This window comes from Saimiri boliviensis, chromosome 2, assembly GCF_048565385.1.
Source record: "Saimiri boliviensis isolate mSaiBol1 chromosome 2, mSaiBol1.pri, whole genome shotgun sequence".
In the NCBI taxonomy this organism is placed as follows: domain Eukaryota; kingdom Metazoa; phylum Chordata; class Mammalia; order Primates; family Cebidae; genus Saimiri; species Saimiri boliviensis.
The window spans coordinates 142695086-142716858 of NC_133450.1; the positions used below are offsets into that span (position 1 = coordinate 142695086).

General features: G+C 55.3%; 1 protein-coding gene across 7 annotated transcripts in view; it reads right to left on the bottom strand.

The window, feature by feature from the left end:
- The window catches only part of NTNG2 (netrin G2), an 81989-nt gene extending 71374 nt beyond the window's left edge, over positions 1-10615 (bottom strand). For 3 of the 7 annotated variants that reach the window (XM_039461519.2, XM_039461517.2, XM_039461520.2), the window contains exons 1-2: positions 9615-10615; positions 4822-5517 (exon numbers count right to left, since the gene is read on the bottom strand). In XM_039461519.2, the coding sequence (XP_039317453.1) occupies positions 4822-5034 (213 nt within the window). In that variant the 5' untranslated portion in view covers positions 5035-5517; positions 9615-10615. Of the gene's footprint in view, positions 1-4821; positions 5518-5752; positions 5838-8910; positions 9014-9047; positions 9585-9614 lie in introns of those variants that run through there. The other 4 variants (XM_039461518.2, XM_074394583.1, XM_074394581.1 and 1 more) reach the window with 4 other exon arrangements.
- Positions 10616-21773: the final 11158 nt, after the last annotated feature.

The following is a 21773-nucleotide window of genomic DNA, read 5'->3' on the forward strand; positions in this document are numbered from 1 at the left end:
TGGAGGACTCCAGGACCTGCCTGCCGTCTGCATTCATCAGCCCACTAGACCCCCTGGTGGAGGAATGGAACCATTTGCTCTGCAGCAGGGTAAACTGAGGCACAGAGAAGCGAAAGCAGGTTTTGTAACTAAGATGCGTGTTTGAAGATGTACATTCACAGCCTGCCCTTGGCTTCCCTGTCCACCAAAGCCAAGGTGTCTCTGTATGCCAGAGTCTCCAGCATGGCTGAAATGTCAATGTTCACCCATGTCAGTATGGAAACATCCAGCTTATCAAGAGTGGATAAAATAACATTCAAGTCTCACACTAGAACAGAACCTACAGTCTCCTCGAAGGACCTTCCTGTATGTTGAGAGAGGCATTTCCTCTCCCAGGAAGTCAGTGAGGTGGGCAAGGCAGTCACCTTCATACCCCTTTTACAGATAGGGAAACTGAGGCTTGGAGAATTGGAATCACTCACCCCAGACCACCCAGACCCCAAGTAACAACACTGGGATGTGAGCTCAGGGCTTCAGATTCTGGGCCTGTAGCTCTTATCAGGAGGAAGCGCTGCCTCTCTCTGGAACCTTCCACTGGCTCCTGCTCAGAAGCACAGACCCCTGCCTTGGCAAGTGAGGCCCGCATCTGGGAATCTCTGCTTCCAGCTCCATCTCCTCATTCCCAGGACCCCCGCCCTGCTCTCCTGCTGGCTCGTCTCCCCTCAGCAATGCCTCTCCCATTAACGTGCACAGACCCCGTGGGACCCACAGACCTTCAACCCCTTCCTGAATGACAGGCTTCATCCACCACCGTGGACCAACCCACCCCAGCACTCCAGAGACTTCATGTTAGGGCAGATTCTGGCTCAGCAGGTGTGGGGCGGGGTCCGGGGTTCAAGGTGAGGCTGGCTGTGCTGCACCAGGTACCCGCTCTGAGTGGGAGCTGCAGAATTCCCCTAGCACCCTGCCACCTGGGCAGTGGCTCTCTCCATCTCTCTCTCCTGCCCGTCAGCTCTCCCCTGAGTCTCAGGTGGCTAGTTTTTGTCTCCAAGGCACAAAGGAAGGGGAGCACAGGTGGCCCATGGGAGACGTGCCTTGCAGAGCACTATGGGCACCTCCCAATGCCAGTCATGCCCTCCACATCTTAAAGGGGCCCTGCAAGCAGCAGTTGCCCCTCGAGGGGCTGAGACGCCTTTGCCGGCTGCCCTTCCCGCCTCCTTCCTGGCCTGCAGACTTGCCCGGCTGACCTCTAGAGCAGGCCCTGGGAATTGGGGTGGGGGCCACCTCTCTTCCCCCACAGCCCTCATTGCAATTTCGTCCTTGCCCAAGAATCCTCGGTTGAGAGCTCATCCCTATTAATTCTCATGGTGCATTTAGAGCCAATAGGTTTTTATTTATTCATTTATCTTGTCTTTCAGCCTCCTCCCCTTCCTTGCAAGGCTGGAATTTACAATTCAGTTCTCAGGTGGCCTTGCCGAAGGACAGGAAGCCTGGGGGAGAGAGAGGGGGTCTGCACCCTGCATCTGAGAAGGCCGTCTGCCCCCGGGCCCCTCTTGTGCCCTCGGAGTGCAGCAGGGCTTGTGCTCCCACAGGCTGGATGTTGGGACACACCTAGCACCTGCCACAGAAGGGGCCATGGGGAGCAAGGACTCATGGGTGATGGCAAAGCTAAGGAGGCAGTGGGCATCTGTCCACCATGAGGGCGCCCCCTGGTGGCTGGTTAACAAAAGCTGCTGGGGCTGCAGGCGCTGCAGAGACTAGAAATACAAGGCGTGGCGTCTTTAAGACTGGGGAGAGGCAAAGGACTCGGGGCAAGAAGAGAAGCCAGGAAAGTCACCGAGGCCATAATCACTACAGTAACAAGCCAGTGACCAGTACTGTGCATTGAGTACCTCCTGTGTGCCAGCATGTAGCAGGGCAGCATGGCCAGGCTGCACCATCCCACCAGCACTGGGACGCTCCTATGTTATGGTTTCTACTGGGCAGAGGAAGACAGTGAAGCTCAGAGAGGTCAGAAGTTGAGAGAGGGGAGGCTGTGCCACCTGGTGGGTGGGCATGGGCCTTGGCCACGGGCAGTTCCCAGCCTGCCTCCTCAACTGAGTGACCTTGGCGGGATTTAGGCAACACTTTGTAATTCCTAAAATGAGATTAGAATAGGACCCACCTCAGAGGATCCTAGAAATGATTAAATGAGACCTGCCTGGATCCTCCTAGGGGAAGCCACAATAAACTGTGGCATCAGGGTTTGAACCCAGATCTGTCTGGAAGAAACCACCCCCTCCAAAAACCACCCCTCCAAAAGCCAGCCCTCCAAAACCCAGCACTCCAAAACCCAGCCTTCCAAAACCCAGCCTTCCAAAGCCAACCCTCCAAAAACCACACTCCAAAGCCAGCCCTCCAAAAGCCAGCCCTCTGAAGCCACCCCTCCAAAAACCAGCCTTCCAAAGCCAGCCCTCCAAAAACCACCCTCTAAAGCCAGCCCTCCAAAAGCCAGCCCTCCAAAAACCAGCCCTCCAAAAGCCAGCCCTCCAAAAACCAGCCTTCCAAAGACACCCCCTCCAAAAACCAGCTTTCCAAAGCCACCCCTCCAAAGGCTGCCGTCCACCTGCTGGGAAGCCTCCCCATCCTCGTCGGCCGCACATTTGTAATCAAAGCAGAGCTGGATGGAGCCCGTGATGAAATATTTAAGTCCATCAAACAGGTGGCGAGACACCGAGAACGCGCCCATGTGGGAGACTGCGGAGATGCTGTTCTTTCTGCCCTGCCTTCCACACCTGTCTGTCCAGGAGAGGGGCAGGGGAGGGAGTGGGAGAGAGCACTCTTCCAGACCCCAGGGCTTGAGGACTGCTGCCTAGGATGAGGCTCTGCTGGCATTGGCATCAGGACTGGGAGGGGTGACCACCTCCCCAGGGCAGCTGCCTACTGCACTGGGTTCTCTGTCTAAGGGTGGGAGTGGGGCAGAGGTCCAGGGCCAAGGACATCCTAGCCAGCATTGGCCAGGAGAGGGTCTCAGACTTGCCTCTGAGGGTCATTTCCCCACCTCAAGTCCTCAACCTGAAGCTGGTCCTAGAATTATGATTTAACTGCTCCCTCAAGTACATTAAGGCAGTGATTAATATTTAAGAGAAAAAATACAGTCGAGACTCTAATACGAGAGGCAGAGGTTGACTGTGCCGGGAGAATGTGGAGAACCCTCCCACCGGCTGAGAGGCGAACTCAGCACTGGCCCCGGCCTGGCCTTCTTCCTGGCTTCCAGAGCCCAGCCCCCTCGCTCGGTCCTGCGGTCCCCGGGGCAGTGATGGCCAGAGACTATCCAGTCCCAGCTCCTGGCTTCCTGCCACCTTCTCCTTCCCTCCCTCCCTCTCCTTCTCCCCAGCTGGCCCTGGCCCAGCCGCCACCCACAGCGACAGTCTCATCACCACTGACGAGCCCCGAGTAAGAAGCTACTTTCTCGGTGATGTGACCAAAGCCAGCCCATGGGATTCAGTCCTCAGGAGTCTGAGGTGGGGGTACTGGGTCAGCCCCACCATAAACCCAGAGACTTAGAGGCTCCCTGAGGACATGCAGAGGCACCAGCTGCCCCGGGGATGCCATCGAGCCCCTCCTGTGAGCTCCCGTAGCCTGACTGCCTTACCCTGCTCCGCCCTGCCCTTCCAGGGACGGCCTCCAGAGCATGTCCCAGCAGGAAGCAGCTTAGCTCAGAGACACTGGGGCCACGCTAAGCTGGAATCACAGCTTCGCCACTTCCTGGAGTGTGACCTTGGCCAGATGCCTTCACCTGTCCCCCGTCACCCCTGGGCTGCCTCAGTGACCCCACCTGCGTGACTGGAATGACAACCACTAACACCTGGTGCACCTGCTCTATGTCAGGTCCTATTCTGAACACTTTACCTACATTAATTCAACCACGAACTCCTCACAATGACCCTAGGAGCGTGTGCTCTTCATGTGCCCCTTTTGCAGATGACAGAACAGAAACCCACAGACGTCCCTGGGCCAGAGCCCACCCCTGACGCTCCTGCTTTATACAACGGAATCCACCTGGCTAGCTGAGGGGAGGACTCCTCGAAATGACATCAGGCTCAGCCCACACACTCAGGCAGCTCGCACGCAGCATCTCTGCTGTTGCTGCTGTTAACATGACTTGAGTACTGAAGTACTCCGTGTCTCTGGGACTCCTCCTTCTCTAACTAGGGACTCAAGGGACAACCCTGAACGTCTGCCTTTCCCTGACTTACGTAGGGGCTATCCTCATCGCATGTAGGAATGGAACTGGAAGGGGACCCAGCTGCACCATCTATCCTGGCTTGACCCCCAACTTCCTCCTTCATGAATTCCCTCTGAGCCTTTGTCAAACCTCCCTGTGCAAAGGGCCAGCTCAGGGCTTGGCAGGCTCCAGCTTCACGGTGCTGTCTGCTGGATTGGTCTGATTGGCCAAGAGGTGGCACCGCAGGAAGGATGAACAGAGGGAGGCTGGAGCATCATGTTGCAGGTAGTGTCTCGCCCACTCGCCCAGAAGGCTGACTTCCTGCACAGGAGGCGGGGCTTACCTGCAAGGCTGGGGAGCTGAATACTACAGGCTTCCCAAGGGAACCGATCTAGTGGCCAGCTAGTGGAGAATGCCCCTACCCCAGAGAACAACGTCACATGACCCCAGTGTCCTCAAGGTAGCCTCTGTTTTGACACATTTCCAAGGTGGGACAAAGACCTGGTCCCAGTTCAAGATGCAGGAAAGTCAGCCTTGCATCTTGGTCCGACCACTCTGTTCATCCACCCCAAAGAACGATTCCAGACCTCCTCCCACTTGGCCTGAGCAAACAAAAGAGCAGCAAGGGGACTTACGTGGGAGCAGAACCTCTCAGGGGGGTCTCCGCACGTGATGCCGGAGGGCTCCACCTTCACCTTGACGTAGTCCTTCAGGCGCATCACCTTGGGCTGGCAGGCGTAGAACTCCCAGGTGGGGCCCTCATCCGTGGTCACCCAGGATTTGCAGATGTCGTAGTCCCCAGAGGCCAGCGGGAGGCAGTGCAGGAAGAGTGCCAGCAGGTGCAGCATGGCTGCGCAGTCCGCAGGGGCGCGGCCCAGCGACGCCCTGGAGAGGCAGCGATGGGATCAGGCGGGACTCTCGGGCTCAGCATGGAAATGCCACATCGACCAGGCGAGGGTGGCCAGGGTGTCCCAGGGCCCCGAGCACTGAAGCTTTGCAAACAGCGAGGAACTTGTTGTTTCCCAAAGGCCAAGATGGAAAATTCAGAGCCAGCGTTTCTCAGAGTCCTGATGGGCAGATCAGAAAGTTGCCCATAACTTCACATCCTCCTAACCTTGGCATCACACCTCCCCCGGAGGTGAAGCTGATCAAATCAGGCAGACTCTCAAATTGTGACAGTGGATGGAAATGGGATGAGGAGAAAATCCGCAGGGATCCTGCATGAGGCCGGATCAGATTGCTTTTAATTTTTGTCCTTCCAATCAATCCAGGTCTTTAAAGGGCTCTTAGTGGGTGAGGTGCTCAACACAACTGCAGAACAACCTTCCAGCCTGTGTTGTAGAGATAAAATAAAATCAGGAGGCAGACACGTTAGCTGGAAACATGTTCCCTCTTTGGGACTGGACTTGGCTTCTCAGACCAATACAAGAGATTTCTTTCATATGGGCTTAAGGTGGCAACAACTGTGTGACTAGACTAGAATAAAAATCTACTGAGGTGTTAACTGGGGAGAAGGCTATTTGGCTCTGCTTTGGTGGGGGCCGGCACTAATGGGGCCCAGCTGACCTTGGCTGGTAGCCATCGGCAACTTATTATGAAGTTTCTGAGATCTCAGCTCTCAATCCATCCAGGTACCTGGGGTCTGGCTTGTCTTTCATTGTAAGAGGAAAGGAGAGAGAGAGAGAGAGAGAGAGAGAGAGAGAGAGAGAGAGAGCTCATTAGCAACAACACCTGCAACAAATTAAAGACGGGGAGAATAGAGATCTATAAGAACAAAAGCTCTCCGGCAAAATGTGCAAAAGATGAGGCCGCATTAGCGAGGTCTCTCGAGAAAACTGGGTTATTTTTATTAATATCGGAGTTGCACATTTGGAGATCAGGCATGCTATTTAAAAGGTGATGCATTTTTCTCTCATTGATGGGAGTGTTAGTTCAGCAGAAGTGCTCCTGCTTGGGGGTCAGAGACTTTCTAAAGCATCCCCAGGAGCCAAGATTTAATGGTTGCTTTAAAATATCGTGACTGACAGGTCAGAATGCCAAAGTTGTTAGAGGCAGAGATGAGACTGTAAGTGTAGGTGCAGCTGAGCCCGTACCTATATGTACAGATGGACAGAGTGATCCTCATGCTGGCCAACCATGAAGAGCCAGGCATGGAGAAATCACTCTCCAATCATAGGCACAATCTGAAATGGCTAATTTAATTTTTTTAACTGTAATAAACTAGGGATATTGAAGACTGACGAAGAGGTGACAATGTTTTGTGAGATCCGATTTTTCTGATCGAAGCCAGCATTTTGCAATCATTCTTAGAAGGTACGTCTATAAATGGGTCGCTATGATGATTATTGCTATTTTAAGCTTCTGGTTACTATCATTATTTAAAATCAAAATAGATATAACTAATATATCATATCAAAATAGATATCAGTAACATGAATGTTACATTGGGAAATAACAGGACTCCAGTACTGTGTTATGTTCCAGACACTGAATCTGTCACCCGGAGAACCCAAGTCCAGCCAGCATGGGATTCTGGCCAAAAATACCGGCCAACAGGGCAAAGGTTACTGCAATAAGTTACAGCAGAAGCCCCAGCATGATTAATGATTCTGGTTATTATGCCTCCGATGATTGCATTTGACCTCCCAAACCGTCCTGCATGTCCGACCTGGCCCGGCTCTCCCCTGACATCCTCTTCAGCACCTGTGCATGCAAGACCCCTGAAGAGTTAACTGCGTTTCCGTGAAACTCCATTCTCCACCCAGACACAAAAACGCTCCTGCCAAAAATGACAAACCGAAGTGGCGGACACTTGCTGCCCTGAGCACCTCAGGCTTGGAGCAGCCCCCAGCCAGGGCCCCAGGGCTCCATGCACGGGACTCATCCATCTGCGTTAGGGCGACCCCTGCCCCTCCCTCTGGATGAAAGGCTCCTGATGGAGATGAATGAGAACCCAGCCAGGACCATTTTCCCTGTCTCACCTCTGGCTGGTTAAAGAGGAACCTGTTGTAGAGCCTGCCCGGCCTTGAAGGCGCTCCTTGCTACAAAACTATCAGAAAGAACGTGCCCGGTGTCTATTTTTGCAACCTGAGAAAATGTAGTAAAAATAAAATAGCGCGGCCGGCAAAGGTTTGGATGCCTCTACCCGAGCTCGAGCTGCCCAGAGCACAGCACGTTCCTAATGAATCCTTCCAGCAGTCGACTCCCAGCTGTTCACTAACAGGTAGGGCGCTCCTGGCTGCTGGGACAACCAGGACGCCGGGCTGCGGCTTGCAAGGAGGACACAGCTGCCGCCTTCCTTCAGCTGCAGGACCTGCGGCTGCTCGGGGCTTGCAAGGCGCTGGACGCCGCTAGGCGCGGGGAGGCACCGAGGCCCGGAGGCCGGGAGGCTGGGGAGAGCGGCGCGCGGAGCGCAACTCGCAAATCTATTAATTGCAGTTCTGTTGGCTTAAATGCCACGCATTCCCTGGAAAATTTAAAAAAAAAAAAAAAAAAAAAAAAAAACACCAACAACAAAATCTGCCAGGGGAAAAATGTGTTTACAACTAGTCAATCAATTGGGCGTTGCTGGCATCGCAGGGGGAATTATGAGCTCAGTGCACGAATATTACAGGCGAGTTCTGCCAAAAAGAAAAAAGAGAAGGGGGGAGAGACGCAGGACTCCCCGGGATAACGAGGAGGAGCGCAGAGAGTGGGGAGAGCGCAGGGAAAATTTCAGAGTAAGAGGTTGCATCCCGGTGGATCGTTTTCTCCGTGGAAAATTTATCTTCACCTGATATTATTAAGAAACTGCAGCTCCCAGAAACAAATAGAATCAATGCGCTTTATTTTCTTTTAAGAGTCCTCAGAAACCGAGAGGGGCTGATAGCCAGGGTATTAAAACTCGAAAATTAGATTTTATCAGGATTTCTGAACTCAGATCTCTCTGTCTTATTGAATTAGCGCCTCCCGAGCTGGCTGGGCTCGCCAGCAGGTTCCTCTCGGAGTTGCCGGCTGCGCCCTCGCCGTGTGGGAAACTTGCCGGGCGCAGGGCCCCTGGGGGCACCGGAGGGAGGGCGCTGGGGGCTTCTGGGGCCTGGGGTTAGGGGGAACCCAGCCCACCTCAAGGTTCCCTCTCTGTCCTCTGCAGGGGGGCGGAGGGGGTGAAATCTGCCTTCGGGGGAGGGTGGGGGATGCGGGGAGGGAAAGGGAGCTTGCTCCGAGAGGTCACCTTCCCGTCCTCTGCCCCAAGCGGGGTCCAGTGGGCGCCCCGCGCTCACCGCAGCCTCGGCGGGCGTCCGAGTTCCAGCGGCCCGGGTTTCCCCCTGCTCCGGAGCGGGTCCTTTCCCCGGGCCCTGAGTCCCCGCCCTCGGGAGCCCCAGAAAGTTGGGCGCGGGAGGCGGGGCGCGAGCAGTAGGCCCCGGGGTGGGTCCCGGCGGGCGGAGGGTGGGGTCGAGGCCGGGGCCGGGATCTAGTCTGCGCTTCGAGCCGGCTGCGAGCGCTGTGCCCGGCACACCGACGACCCGGCAACCCCGCGGCCGCTTTTTGTCTTCCCAAAGTTGCGTGCAAGCCACGGGAGCAATTAATCATTAAGCCCGTAATAAAGGCCGGGCCGGAACGGAGGTGCCCACTTTTTCGGCACCGCCTCCCTTAATTAAAAGACCCGGAGCAGAGCGCCCAGAAACTGGCTGGATCGTCTGCCCCGGCGCAGCCGCCGCCGCCCCCCGCCCAGCCGCCCAACTTACTCTGGAGCGGGCGGACCCCGCGAGCCCGTGGTCCTCTCCTCCCGCCTTCCCTTCGCCTCTACTCCCCCAACCTGCGCGCCGCTCAGTTCCAGGTTCGACTCTACCCCGGCCTTGAGCAGGTGCCTGCGCCCCCTCACCTCCGACCGCCTCCCGGCGCCGGGAGAAGTTTCCAGCCGAGGCCGGGCTGGCCAGGAGTTTCTCTGTGCAACTCACAGCCTCCCAGTTTGCAGAGAGATGGGAGAGCACAGGATGGGGGTGGCTCTCCGCGGTGGCGGTGGGATTGGGGTGGGGGAGAGGCGCGGGAGCAGGGTTAGTTTCCTTTTCCTAAACACATCTGAGCATCCTTGTGACAACCCTCCCCGCCACACACACATACACACACACACACACACACACACGCGCGCGCGCGCGCGCGCGCGCGACGGAAAGGACCCGGGGGAAGCCGGCCAGAAAGACAAGCTACCCCTTTAAGATGCTGCTACGAACGCACCCTCACACACCCCTCTAGGGCGACTCCAGGCTCGTAGCAGCCGCCACCAAACAACTTTTTCATCCGAGCCTCTGCCGGGCGGCTGTAAGTGGCTCCTGGGCCCGGGCAAGCCTGCATGGTCGCCGAAGCCCTTTAAAAATGAAACCAGCCGGGCCAAGCTGAAGCCTCTCCCCCGCGCCCGGCCCGCCTCCCGGGCTCTCCCTGCCCGCCTTACCCCGGCTCGGAGCGGCTTCCCGGCGCGGAGACCCGGGAGGGCCGAGGACCGCCACCCTCCGGCGCTGCTCCTCCCGCCTCGGGCTGGCGCTGGGTGGGGGCCCGGGCCGAGAGCTGCGAGCCGCAGCTCCTTCCCCGCGCCGCTCCCGCCGCTGTGGCCGCCGCCGCCGTCAGATCGGGGCCGGGGAGCCCTCCGGCCGCCGGGGGGGCCGCCCGCTGCCGTCCCGGAGACGCGGGCCGGGGGAGGGGGCCGCTCGAGCCGCCCGCATCGCCCGCCCGGGCCGAGCGGGAGGTCGCCGCTAACAAGTGCAAACTTTTTGGCCCCCCTGGGCGGCCCGGGGAGGACCCGCGCTCGGGCGCCTAGCAGCCCCCGGCCCGGGTGGGCTTCGCGGCGGCTCGTCGGGGAGCCGGGGCATCCCCCCGGCGCGGCGCGGGCCAGATGGCGGGCGCTTCACCGCCCCCCTGCACTCCGCTCCAAGTTAATGCCGAGGCTAAATCCTCTTGCCATCACTCACGATCACCATCGGGGCTTTTATCTCTCGGTCTGATCCGGGCTGCGTAACTTCCTCTGTGTGGCTTTAACACACCATCCCACCACGGAGCAACGGTCTTCTTAAAGGTGCAGGAAGGAAATACTGCGCGGCTCGGGGGACGTGCCACGGCCCGGGGAGGGGCGCGGCGAGCAGGGGCGTCCCGGCGGGCCCGCGGCCAGGATGGCCCCGGCAGCCTCGGGGGGGTCGCTGCCTAAACATCGCCTCCCGGCCCGGGGGCCAGCGGGTCCCTCCGCCTGGAGAGCATCCTCAGCCGGCTCCGGTCAGGCGCAGCCGGGCTGCAGCTTCCTTTTCCAAAACCCGGGGGCCTGCCGGGGTGCCAGCGCCCATGGGTGTGGGGGCTGCCCCATCGGCACGAGGGAGGGGGTCAAGTGGAGTCAGTTTCCCCACCCCCCACAGCCAAGGGCTCAGGGCTGCTCCTCGGTCTCTCCCCGTGAAGTGCTGCCACCCAGAAGGCCCCAAGCAGTGGGTACCGGGGTGGGTGGGTGGATTTGGGGAGATGGGGAGGGGGAGCCATCTAAGCGCACAACCAGAGCCTGAATACCAGCTGACACATCGCCGCCTCCACCCTGATGGGCCCTGCTTTTGACGAAGCCAAGCCAGCTCTGCAGAGAGTGCAGAGTAGGGGGGCAGGAGGGGCCTGCCTGAGGGGTTCTCTGCCTCCCTCCCAGGCAAGCATGGGAGGAAGGTGTGGGAGGGCTCCTGTAGCCACAGCCCCGGGCAGGGCAGAGGCTGCTTAGTTAGCAACATGGCATCGGGCAGCCCTGGGCTGTCCGACCCACGGGAGCTTTCCTGTCAGGCTGCTTCCCAGGGCTTTGGGGAGAGTTTCCACATCTTCCAGGAGCACATGTGGTTTTCGGACACTCCTGGCCTCCTGGGGTGGGCTCCCTGCAGTCTTTAGCAGCCAGCACTGTCATTTGGATGCATCAAGAACAAAGGGCCTGAGGACAGAGACAGAGGCAGAGAGAGACCAGCCCAAGGTCACAGAGGGTGTTGGGAATGGAGCAAGACAAGGCACCTCAGTGCCCCGCCCTGCTGCCACCCTTCACCTTCACCTTAACCCTTACCTGTCCTCAGCTGCGCTGAAAACTGGAGAGGGAGTTAGACTGCTGAATAATATTTAGAATCTCTGACTAAATAGGCAGAGGATGCAGAATTAAAGACTGTCATCTGCTGTAACAGCAATAATAATAATATATTTATTGAGCACCTTTTTTATGCCAGACTCCATGCAAATCAGTCTGTGTGCGTTATTCACTGAATCTTCGCCAAAGCCCTGTGACTTAAGGGCCAGTAGCGAAGCCCCAAGTTCGAGATGTTAAATAACTTGCCCAAGGTCACATAGCTAAGGAGAACTCTGGCCAGGGAGGCAGGGCTCGTGGGTTCCCAGGGGGCGCTCTGTCACTGGCCTGGCTGGCTGGTTAACTTGGAACGAGGCCCAGATTGCTTTGGGGCTCAGTTTCCCCGTGTATGAGATATGAATGGTAAATCCTCCTTTTTTTCAAAAAGGGGTAAAAGCAGGGCCATGGTGTGCCTCTATCTGCATATGCTCTCAGATCCCTCCCACTGGAGATGGGCCCATCCCACCAAGCAGCCTAGGAATGCAGATGCAGGCAAGCTCCCGGTTACCTGCTCTCTGCAGGAGGAAGCTCCTCAGGAGATGAGAACAGATCTCAGTGGTTTGATTTCTTAAGCATTCAGCCTGCAGGCAGCAGTGAAGGGCAGGGCGTGGGGCTTCCACACAGGGTGAGTGATGACCAGGGTCATCCCTCAGCCTGCTGTCACCCTGGGGGCAGGGTCATCAATCCCTGGGAACCGCCCTGCTCCTCCATCATCACTGCGGACTGGATGCTGTCAGGAGTGGCCAAAGAGACATGGAGAAGCTGCTTCTTATTTGTAGTTCATCTGAACATGGTGGAGGGATGGGGTACCTCCTCCCTAGCATGGCCAGGATGGTTTCAGTGACCCAAATGCAAAGATATTTGCCATTAGAAATATATATATATATTTGAGACGGAATCTTGCTCTGTCACCCAGGCTGGAGTGCAATGGCATGGCCTCAGCTCACTGGAACCTCCACCTCCCAGGTTCAAGTGATTCTCCTGCCTCAGCCTCCCGAGTAGCTGGGATTACAGACACCCGCCACCATGCCAGGCTAATTTGTGTATTTTTAGTAGAGACAGGGTTTCCCCATGTTGGCCTGGCTGGTCTCGAACTCCTGACCTCCTGATCTGCCTGCCTCGGCCTCCCAAAGTGTTGGGATAACAGGAATGAGCCACCATGCCCAGCCTAGAAACAATTTTTAATATGCCTCCCCGCCAGCCCCCACCTCCCCAATACTCGCTGCCTTTGCAACAAGCTGACGCCAACAGGCTTTTTTTTAAGGGACCTATGCCAGAAGCTGTCTTCTGGTCTCCTCATTTCCAGACCCCAGGATAATGGAAAGCACTGCACTGAGAGTCAGGATAATGGGCTTTTCTTGGCTCTGCTGTAACCACACTGCGTGGTTGGGGAAGATCCCTTCCCTGCTCTTGGCTTCCGCTTTCCCATCTGCACCATGCGGGGATTTGCCCAGGACAGTGGTCCCTCTGCTATGATCCTGAGTTAACCACACTCCACAGCAGCCTCCAGGAGACGATGTTCCTTTTAAGTGAACCATAAAGCACTTATTTTCCAAGATAGGGACAAATAGGATTTCAGCCATGTGGGGACCAGGTGGTTGAGGGACGTTCATTTTTAAACTTCATTAAGGTACCTTCTGACAAATGACCTTTTTCCAGCAATGAAAAGAAGCTGAGCACCAGGGGCAGGAAAGTGTTAATGAATCTCCCCGAAAATAACCGCTGGCTCCCCTCTCACCAGCAGCCTAATCATCCTCTTCACTGGTGGGATTTTGGCTCCAATGCACAGTTTTAATTTGAATTGTGTATGTGAAATCTGCTATCGAAAAGCATCTGTAGAACAATGCATTTAATTTTATGGCATCTATATTTTTTAAAAAGGATTTGTGTATAACCATACATATATATGATTATACACATATGATTGTATATGAGTCCACTACATATATAGACAAGTCCATTCTGTATGTGGACAATGAAGCTGTACACCGAAGTATGAACAGGGGAGATGAGGGGGACCGACGGGCTTTATTATAAATATCCTTCTGGTTGCTTGACTCCTTTACAATGAGAAAATATGCATGGTATAGATGCGTAACAGGAAATTATAAAGTCACAAGCAAAAATAATCTACCAGCTTTGTAATGAGAGGTAACAGATGAGGTCCAGGCCCTCTGGGGACTTCCAAGAGACGGCAAGTCCTGATGCAGACAGACAGACAGAAAAAATGAGCTCACATTGCTGATTTAAGTCAAGTGCAAGCTCAAAGGACACCCCCCACCAAGTTCTCATCCCTCTCCTCGCTCACTCTGTTCACTTAAGCCAGGCCAAGATTTTGATTCTTTGAGAAACTCTTTGTCCCCTTGACCTTGAGCAGTTGAGATGCAGCTTTTAAGGAGGTGGTAAGATCCTGTGTCCATGACCATCTAGGGGTTTTCAAGACACCCTGGGGGTCCTTCTGCTGCCAAGGTAGGGGCAGGAGGAACCCAGGGCCTTCCCCAAGGTGACACCTCCAGGCAATGGCAGAGGTTGCTAGAAGCACTCTGACCCCTCCCTGTCAGTCCTCAGCTCTAATCTCTAGACCATACTCCCATTAATTATGATTACTGTATTAATCATACATGTGATTAATTCAGTAATGGTGATTCATAATTGATTGCATTTTATATGGTGCCTTTCATCCACACATCTCCCAAGATGTGCACTGCCTACAACAGGAGACACATAATGTGGAACGTGTCCTTTGCTTGCCTGCGTTTTGTTGGATAAACTTCTCTTTGGAGAGGCAGGGGGCTAATGGCCTTTGAGCACACTGAGCTTGCCAGTCCCAGTTCCATGCCCATCTCCCTGAGTACTGCAGCTCAGTGGCACCTGGCCTTGCCCAGTGGCGGCCATACTGCGGGAATCGTGCGGACCTCACCCCCTTGGCAGGCAAGTCTGCCTGGGCCCCAGGCTCCTGGGCAAGGCCAGCCTGCCCTGGCTGGGAGGCAGTGCCACCAAGTGGCTTGGATGCGGGCTCTAGAGCCTCACTCTCTGGGTAGGAGTCGTGCCTTGCCTGCTAATTAGCCGTGCGACCTTGAGTAAGCTACTTCCCTCTCTGCCTCACTTTACCCAAATGAAAAATGGGAAGACAATAGTCTCCATCTTGCTAGGATTAAGGTAAAGATCAAATGCAATGATGGACAGAAAGCAAGTAGAACCTGGCACATAGTAGGTGCTCAATAAATGCAAGCAGCAATGTGGAACCTTAGGCCTGGTTCCAGCAGCAGCAGCAGCAGCAGCTCTGTGACTCGACTGGTCTCTTCCTTTCTTTGGATCTCAATTTTCTCAGCTGTGAAATAGCATGATCACTGGACCTTGCTGGTCCTTCCAGATCTTAAATGAGCGCTTAATACAGTCACAGTTGAAATTCCGGGCTTCAGTGTCAAGCAGCCCTGGGTGCTCACCATCTCCCAGCTATGAGACTCACCTTGCCAAGCCTCAGTTGCTTCATCTGGAAAATGGAGGTTAGAATGGTCTCTAGTACCTAGGTTGGTCTAAGGATTTAGTGAACTAATGCTTGAAACCAATTTGGCTTCTAGAAAGTGCTTAACACAAGGTGGCTCTGGTATTACACACTCAGGCACAAAGCACAGCAGTTTGCTGATGATCTCCAACTTCTACCTTACTGCCACTCTGTGAAAGAGACTCTTCTTCTGGCCATTCTGCAGAAGAGAATACCGAGGCGAAGGGATGTGTCCTGGGTTATTCAGGAAGCACAGGGCTCCTCTTTGAATCCAGGCCTCATGGGTGGGCTTGCTGATGTGTGGGCTCTGTTCTGTTGATCTTTCCAAGAACTGGTATTGCAGTCTCCATTGGCTAGCAAAAGATACGGGGACTGGCTGGGCGAGGTGGCTCCTGCCTGTAATCCCAGCACTTTGGGAGACCGACGCAGGCAGATGGCTTGAGGTCAGGAGCTTGAGACAAGCCTGGCCAACATGGTGAAACCCTGTCTCTACTAAAAATACAAAACTTAGCCAGGCATGGTGGTGTGCACCTGTAATCCCAGCTACTCAGGAGGCTGAGGCAGGAGAATCGCTTGAACCTGGGAGGTGGAGGTTGCAGTGAGCTGAGACTGAATTGCACCACTGTACTCCAGCCCAGGTGACACAGCAAGGCTCTGTCTCAACCAAAAAAAAAAAAAAAAAAAAAAAAAGACTCAGGGATTGAGAGTGGCTTGGTGGCTTCTCCTGGGTCATGAGCCCTGGGCAGGCGAGAACAGCCCCTGTGGACTGGGTGGAAATACCACTGAGCAACCTTGCCTTTGCCTGCAAAGTTTCTTCCATCAGAAGCCTGGCTGGGATCCCTCCAATCCGTGAGTTCCCATGGAAATGTCTCTTTCCCGAGTTCCAGCAGCATGACAGAGAGAGGAAAGCAGCAAAACTCAGCCCAGAAGAGCCCAGGCTCCTGCAGGCAAAGCTGCTCAGATTCCTGGGGACGGATGGCTGCTTCAAGAAGGAAGCCCACCCCCTCCACCCTCCATGCAGCAGCAGAGAGCCAGGTTCGCAGGCAGCTGGCCTCTCGTCTGGAAGACCCAGAGGCAAGACCCATCGCTTCTCGCTGCCGTAAATCCCGGAGTCTCTGAGGACTCCTCAGGATCAGGAGACAGGATGCAAAGGAGCATTGGCACCTCTTTCTCAGTGAGAGCAGGAAACTGCCCAGCCCTGCCAGCTTTAAGCTCAGGGGGCATCTTCTGGGCAATTGTGGGCTACCCACTGAGTACCTACTGTGTGCCAGCATCCCCCGGCCCTGGAATGCCCATGGTGACAGACCCACAGGTTCCTGCCTTTGGGGTGCAGCAAGCATAGTGAGATCATCCACATCGCAGGGACCAGGCTGCCTGTGCACCTCACAAAGGTTGTCTAAGCGCCTACCATGTGCCAGGCACAGGCCAAACCAGGGAGGCGGTGCCATGTGGAGAAAATGTGAGTGTGTATGTGTGTGCATACACACACACACATGTACATGCAGGCAGAGTGTGAGCTTGCTGGCCTGGCAGTGTTGCCAAAAACACTAGACAACCCAGAGTCAATGGTGGAGGCGAGTCCTTCCTCTCAGGATAGGAGATAAGGGACGCTCAAACTAGGAGCATCAAGAGCAATCCCAGGCTCCGTGGGAACCCAGACCTCAACTCTCACCGCTCTGGGCCTCAGTCTCCTCATCTGTCAAGTGAGGATAGTCACGGCACTTACCTCCTGGGGTTGGACGCACTCACTGAGAAAATGTTTAGGAATTATTCCAGGTAGCAGGTGCTCAAGAAACGTTGGCTCTGATTAGTCATCATTGGTCAAGCCTCTCCTCTGGCCAAGGCTCTCTGTTCCATGACGGTGGGAAGTCCAGGGGAACACTGCTCTGTGTCAGAAGAGCAATGGGGTTAGACTAACCAGTGTCCCCTGGCCACCAAGCCTGGGAAATAAGTGGTGACATCAGTCTCAGCTCCCCTCCCAGCCGCAGAGTCTCCTTTCATGCATACACAATTCAGAATCTGCTCTTGGATCTGAATCTGAATTTGCATCCTCACCCCGCCTGTTCCTCTCCCGCTGTTGGGACAGTTTCTGCAGACTTGCGGCATAGGGAGCAGAAGTTGTGGAAGGAGCTGCAGCTGCCTGAGCCATGGAATCTTTCTCCTGGGTCCGCCCCATCCTCCCGCCAGGTGTGCAGACTTCTCACAGGCTCCGGCAGGGGTGCGTGGAGGTGATCGGGAGGAGGTTTGCACCAGCAAGGGGAGCAGGAGCCAAGGCAAGGCTGCAATCAGAAGGGAAAACACATGATCAGCAGGAGGAAGCTGCCTCTTCCTCCCACCCGGCGACTCCTCACCTAAAGGAAAACATTTTTCTTCCTTACTGAGCAGGTGATCTGGGCCCTCCAGGATAGCAAAGCAGATGTGGCCTTCCTCTCAGACATGTGCTGATCACTAAATAATTGACCCAGTTATAGAACTACCTCTCTGCACCTCGGCCCTCTGCCTCCTACTGCTCCCGGGAGCCCACGGATCTTGCAGCGGCCTTCAGAGCACCGCACTCCACCCCCTGCTCTCCTGATCGTTGTGGCCTTTCAAAAAGAGCCCCATGTAGGCCCCATCCCAAAAGCACCCACTTGTAACCACACAAAGCCTGCGCAGATGAATGACAGCTGTAGCCAAGCTGGGTGCAGCAATCTTTGTAACAAAAGGCAGCTGAAAATTCTGGAAAATGACCCATGGTGAGAGAAACTGACCAACAGAAAGGTCTTCCCTGGCTGCCTCCTGTCTGATCTCATGTGCACGCTCACATTTCCTCATTAAGTTGTCACCATTGGCATACAAACTCTTGGCTCATCAAAGCACTGAACTCTGAGTCCTATGACTTTGGCCAGGCCCTTGTTCTGAATCCTGCCAAAAAGAACCACAGTGATGTTTCCCCAGACATCTCCACACCCATGCCCAGCAGTCCAGGCTGTAAGACACAGTGAGACAGGGTCCCTCTCTCTTCCTCGTCCTGCTGTGCTCTCGGTCAGTCTTTGCTGTCCAGGCTGGAGTGCAGTGGCGCCGTCTCGGCTCACTACAACCTTCACCTTCCAAGTTCAAGCAATTCTTCTGCCTCAGCCTCCTACTACAGGCACACACTACCATGCCCAACTAACTTTTGTATTTTTAGTACAGACAGGGTTTCACCATTTTGGTTGTGCTGGTCTAGAACTCCCGATCTCGTGATCTACCAGCCTCGGCCTCCCAAAGTGCTGGGATTACAGGCATGAGCCACCGCACCTGGCCCTGGTCAATCTTTTCAATTCACAGGAAGGCCTTAGGATCACCTCCCTAGAAGGTGGCAGGCACCATCGGTCACAAAGTCGACTCCTGATCTTGGGAACCAGCTTGGATTTCTCATTTCATGGCACTCGACCTAATGGCTGGAGACAGCTCCAGCTGCCACTGGTCTCTCGCTCCATGGATTTGACTGGCCGTTGCCTGCGGCCTCTAGGATGTCCACACTTAACCCACGCTGCCCCCATTTCTAGGGGTGGGGCTCCTCTACCTCCTGGGGGTCCTGGTGAGTTGTCCCCCCTGGGGATTCCTCACAGGCTCTTCTGCCTCTCAGCCCCACCCTTCACTCCTTTTTCACTGGGTTCATTTTTTTTTTTTTTTTTTTTTTTTTACTGGTTGTGTAAACGCGGACGTGCCAGCTGGGAGAGAGAGGCAGCCAGGGTCACTCGGCCACATGCTTTGCTTTTTGTGTCATCTGGGAGTTGGAGGGATGTGGCTTCTCATATCCCACCCCATGGAGGACTCCTAGGAGTTTTTTCTTTTGAATCTAGGAAAGCAAAAGTTCTGGGCCTGATGTCCTCTCTTCTCGGTCCTGCTGGCTCTGGAGTCCAACTTGGCCCCACCCCGCAGTTCTGTGGGTATCTGGCCCCTCCCTGCCCTGCCCAGGGGCTCCTCTGGGATTCCTTTCTGTAGCTCTGATGACCCTAGCTCCTTACACTGCTTTTGGAGGTCACCTTGGGGCCTATGGGGCCCTGAGCCAAGCATGGGTGGAGTGGTCACCTGGGGACTCTGAGACGGCCCCAGCATGGTCCTCCAGCGGCCTATATGATGGTCTTTGGCCACATTCGCGACAAGCCTGGCATTTATGAGCCTGGCCTCAGAACCCAGCAGCCCAGGCTGAGTCCCTGTGCTGCCACTTGTGTCCCTGGGCACGCCTTCTCACCTCAACTTTCCATCTGTACAATGGGCCCAACGGCGTCACCTCTCAGGGTTGTTGTGAGAAGTTAATTATGCAATCATGACTGCAGGGTGCTCAGAGGGGTGGAGGAGCCCCATATGTGATCAGCTTGCCGGGAGCAAGTGAACCCTTGACCCTGGAAAGTGCCCCCAGCCCGAGCAGAGGGGCCTCCCCTTCCCTAGCACAGCCTTTGGGGCTCTAGCGACAGGGAGTGCCCACCCCACCTCAAAGGGGAAAGGCCACCTGTGGTTTTGAATGCATAAGGCAGTGAACTAGGGCGACCTTGGAAGCCAGAGAAAATATACTTTCCTGTCAAATAGAGGGACAGATCCCTGAACTCCTATCCAAATGGACTCATTTTCTGAGGTCGCTTACATCACCCATCCACCGTGAAGCCAAAAGCACCACCCCTGTCTTCCAAACCGCGACTCGCATCCCTCATAACAGAACATGTGCCAGACACGGAGGGAGGGCTCTTACTTGTCCCCACCTTACAGATGGGAAACAAGCTCTGAAAGGTCAAAGAGCTTGCTCCAAGTCCCACCCCAGGATCCAAACACACACCCACCTGTGACCACACGACCAGTGCCCTCCCACACTTCCCAGCATTTCTCACCCCAAAGCTATGGGATCCTGGCTGAGTCCCTGACTCCATTTCTGGGCTTCAGGATCTTCATCCATCAGGGGAGGGGTTTGAGCTGGTGGCATCTCAGGGTCCTTCCAGCGCTAACATTTTCAGATAAGCTGCTGGCCTCCCAGGTCCTCTCCCGACGCAGGAGTCTGAGCTTGCCCAGTACAAATGTTTCCCTGAACGATCAACAGAATGACAACTCCCTAAGGAGAGGAGAGACATGCGTCAACAACAGGACTGTTAGAAGCCTGACATTAACACGCCATGCACCCGGCACAGGTGACGCCCTGGGCAGCCAGCAGCGCGGGCTACCGGGGAACGCAGAGGCAGTGGGCCGGGTAGACAGGCCTGAGCTTCTGGTCTGCGCTTTGATTTTTAATTTTTGCCACTGTGGGCTCCAGAAATGCCTTACGGTACACCGGGAGAAACTCTCCTTTTGCAGCTAAATAGCCAAACATGTACGGAGCCACTGCTCTGTGTCTGCAGGGACTTGGGAGCCCAGGGGTGAGGCTGGAATCTCTTAATCAGGTGTGAGCAGGCAGTTTCCAGAAAGAACCCCTTGGCACGAGGCATTGGCACTGTTTGTGGGCTGCTGCTATCCGGCTGGTCTGCTCGAGGGCCACCACTCCCATTTGCTGAAACGTTGAAATGCTTCATGCATTTACTATTGGCAAAGAGCCACTATTCTGGGCCCCTGGAGGGTCTCTGCATCCTGCTTCCTGGGCCACTCAGCACCCTTCCATGGAAACCTCTGGATAGCTAGACCTCCCCAAGCCCAGCAGCTACCTGGGCCAGTGCCCAGCACAGCAGCTGGACCTCTAGGGCTCACGCCAGCACTCACCTGGGCGGCACCCCGGCTTGCTGGTTGTCCTGTACCCTGATAATCACTGCTGACCTCAAACGCACATGTGCCCATGCCTGCAGCCCAGAGTTTGGGGTGATGTGGTTCTCTGCTGTCCTACGGGACTTCCTTGGGTGGTTTCAGGAAGACCCCACTTCCAAGCATCCCCCTCAGGGTCCAGGTCACTGGGGTTGGGCCACCTTGGGTCTCCCCACAGCACAGCAGGAAGGCAACCTCTGGTTCAGCAGAGCAGGAGGGCAACTTCTTTGCTTTACTGTCCCCAGAAACCTTCCTCCAGCTAAGTCCACTTACCACTCTGCATTTTATAATCAGAGAGGAGAGTGGCTTCTGCCTCTGGAGGAGGGGGCTCTTCCCTGGCTGTCCTCGTCTGCTGTCTCTCGGGCTCAGATGGAGAAGTGCAGCAGGCAGAGAGGGTGAAGAGAGGGCTAATTCCAAGTATCAGTGTTGACCAGGGGTCTGTTTTGAGCTGGACCACAGGTTATCAGGACAGGGTGCTGGGATTGACCAGTCATGGCTGCCTGGCGATGGATTTGTCATGTCTGTCTGGGAGCAGGGAGAGGCACGTTGCACCCCATGGTCTCCCTGTTCTAGAGGATGAGAATCACTCTCTGCCCACCCTGTAGAGAGCCCAGGGCCACACCAGACGCATGCGGTGCTTGAGAAATGCGTTCAACTGAGGGCAATGTTAAACATGAGCCAAGCAACCTGTGTGTATTATTATAATTAGTAGTAGTAGTACTATTTGAGACAGGATCTCACTCTGTTGCCCAGGCCAGAGTGCAGTGGTGAGGACATGCCTCTACCTCCCAGGTTTAGGCAATTCTCCCACCTCAGCCTCCCATGTAGTTGGGACTACGGGTGTGCGCCAGCATGCCTGGCTAATTTTGTTTAATTTTTGTAGAGACAGGGGTCTCGCCGTATCACTCAGGCTGGTCTCGAACTCCTGGGCTCAAGCAATCCTCCCACCTCAGCCTCCCAAAGTGCTTGAATTACAGGTGTGAGCCACCTGTGTTTATTGAGCATATGTTATGTGCAACTAGCTGATAATGTAGGGAGAGGAACTGGGAGTCATGTTTCTGGGTAATTTGAAGGTTCGTTTATCCATCCATCCATTCATTCCTTCCCTCCACAGTTATTTACTGAGTGCCTTCAGTGCACCAAGCTCCATGTTAGGGTCTGGAGATACAGACCAGCATCTGCTCCAAGGAGCTTCCAGGGAGCTCCCTGTGTGGGAAGCCAGACAAGGTGAGTACGGT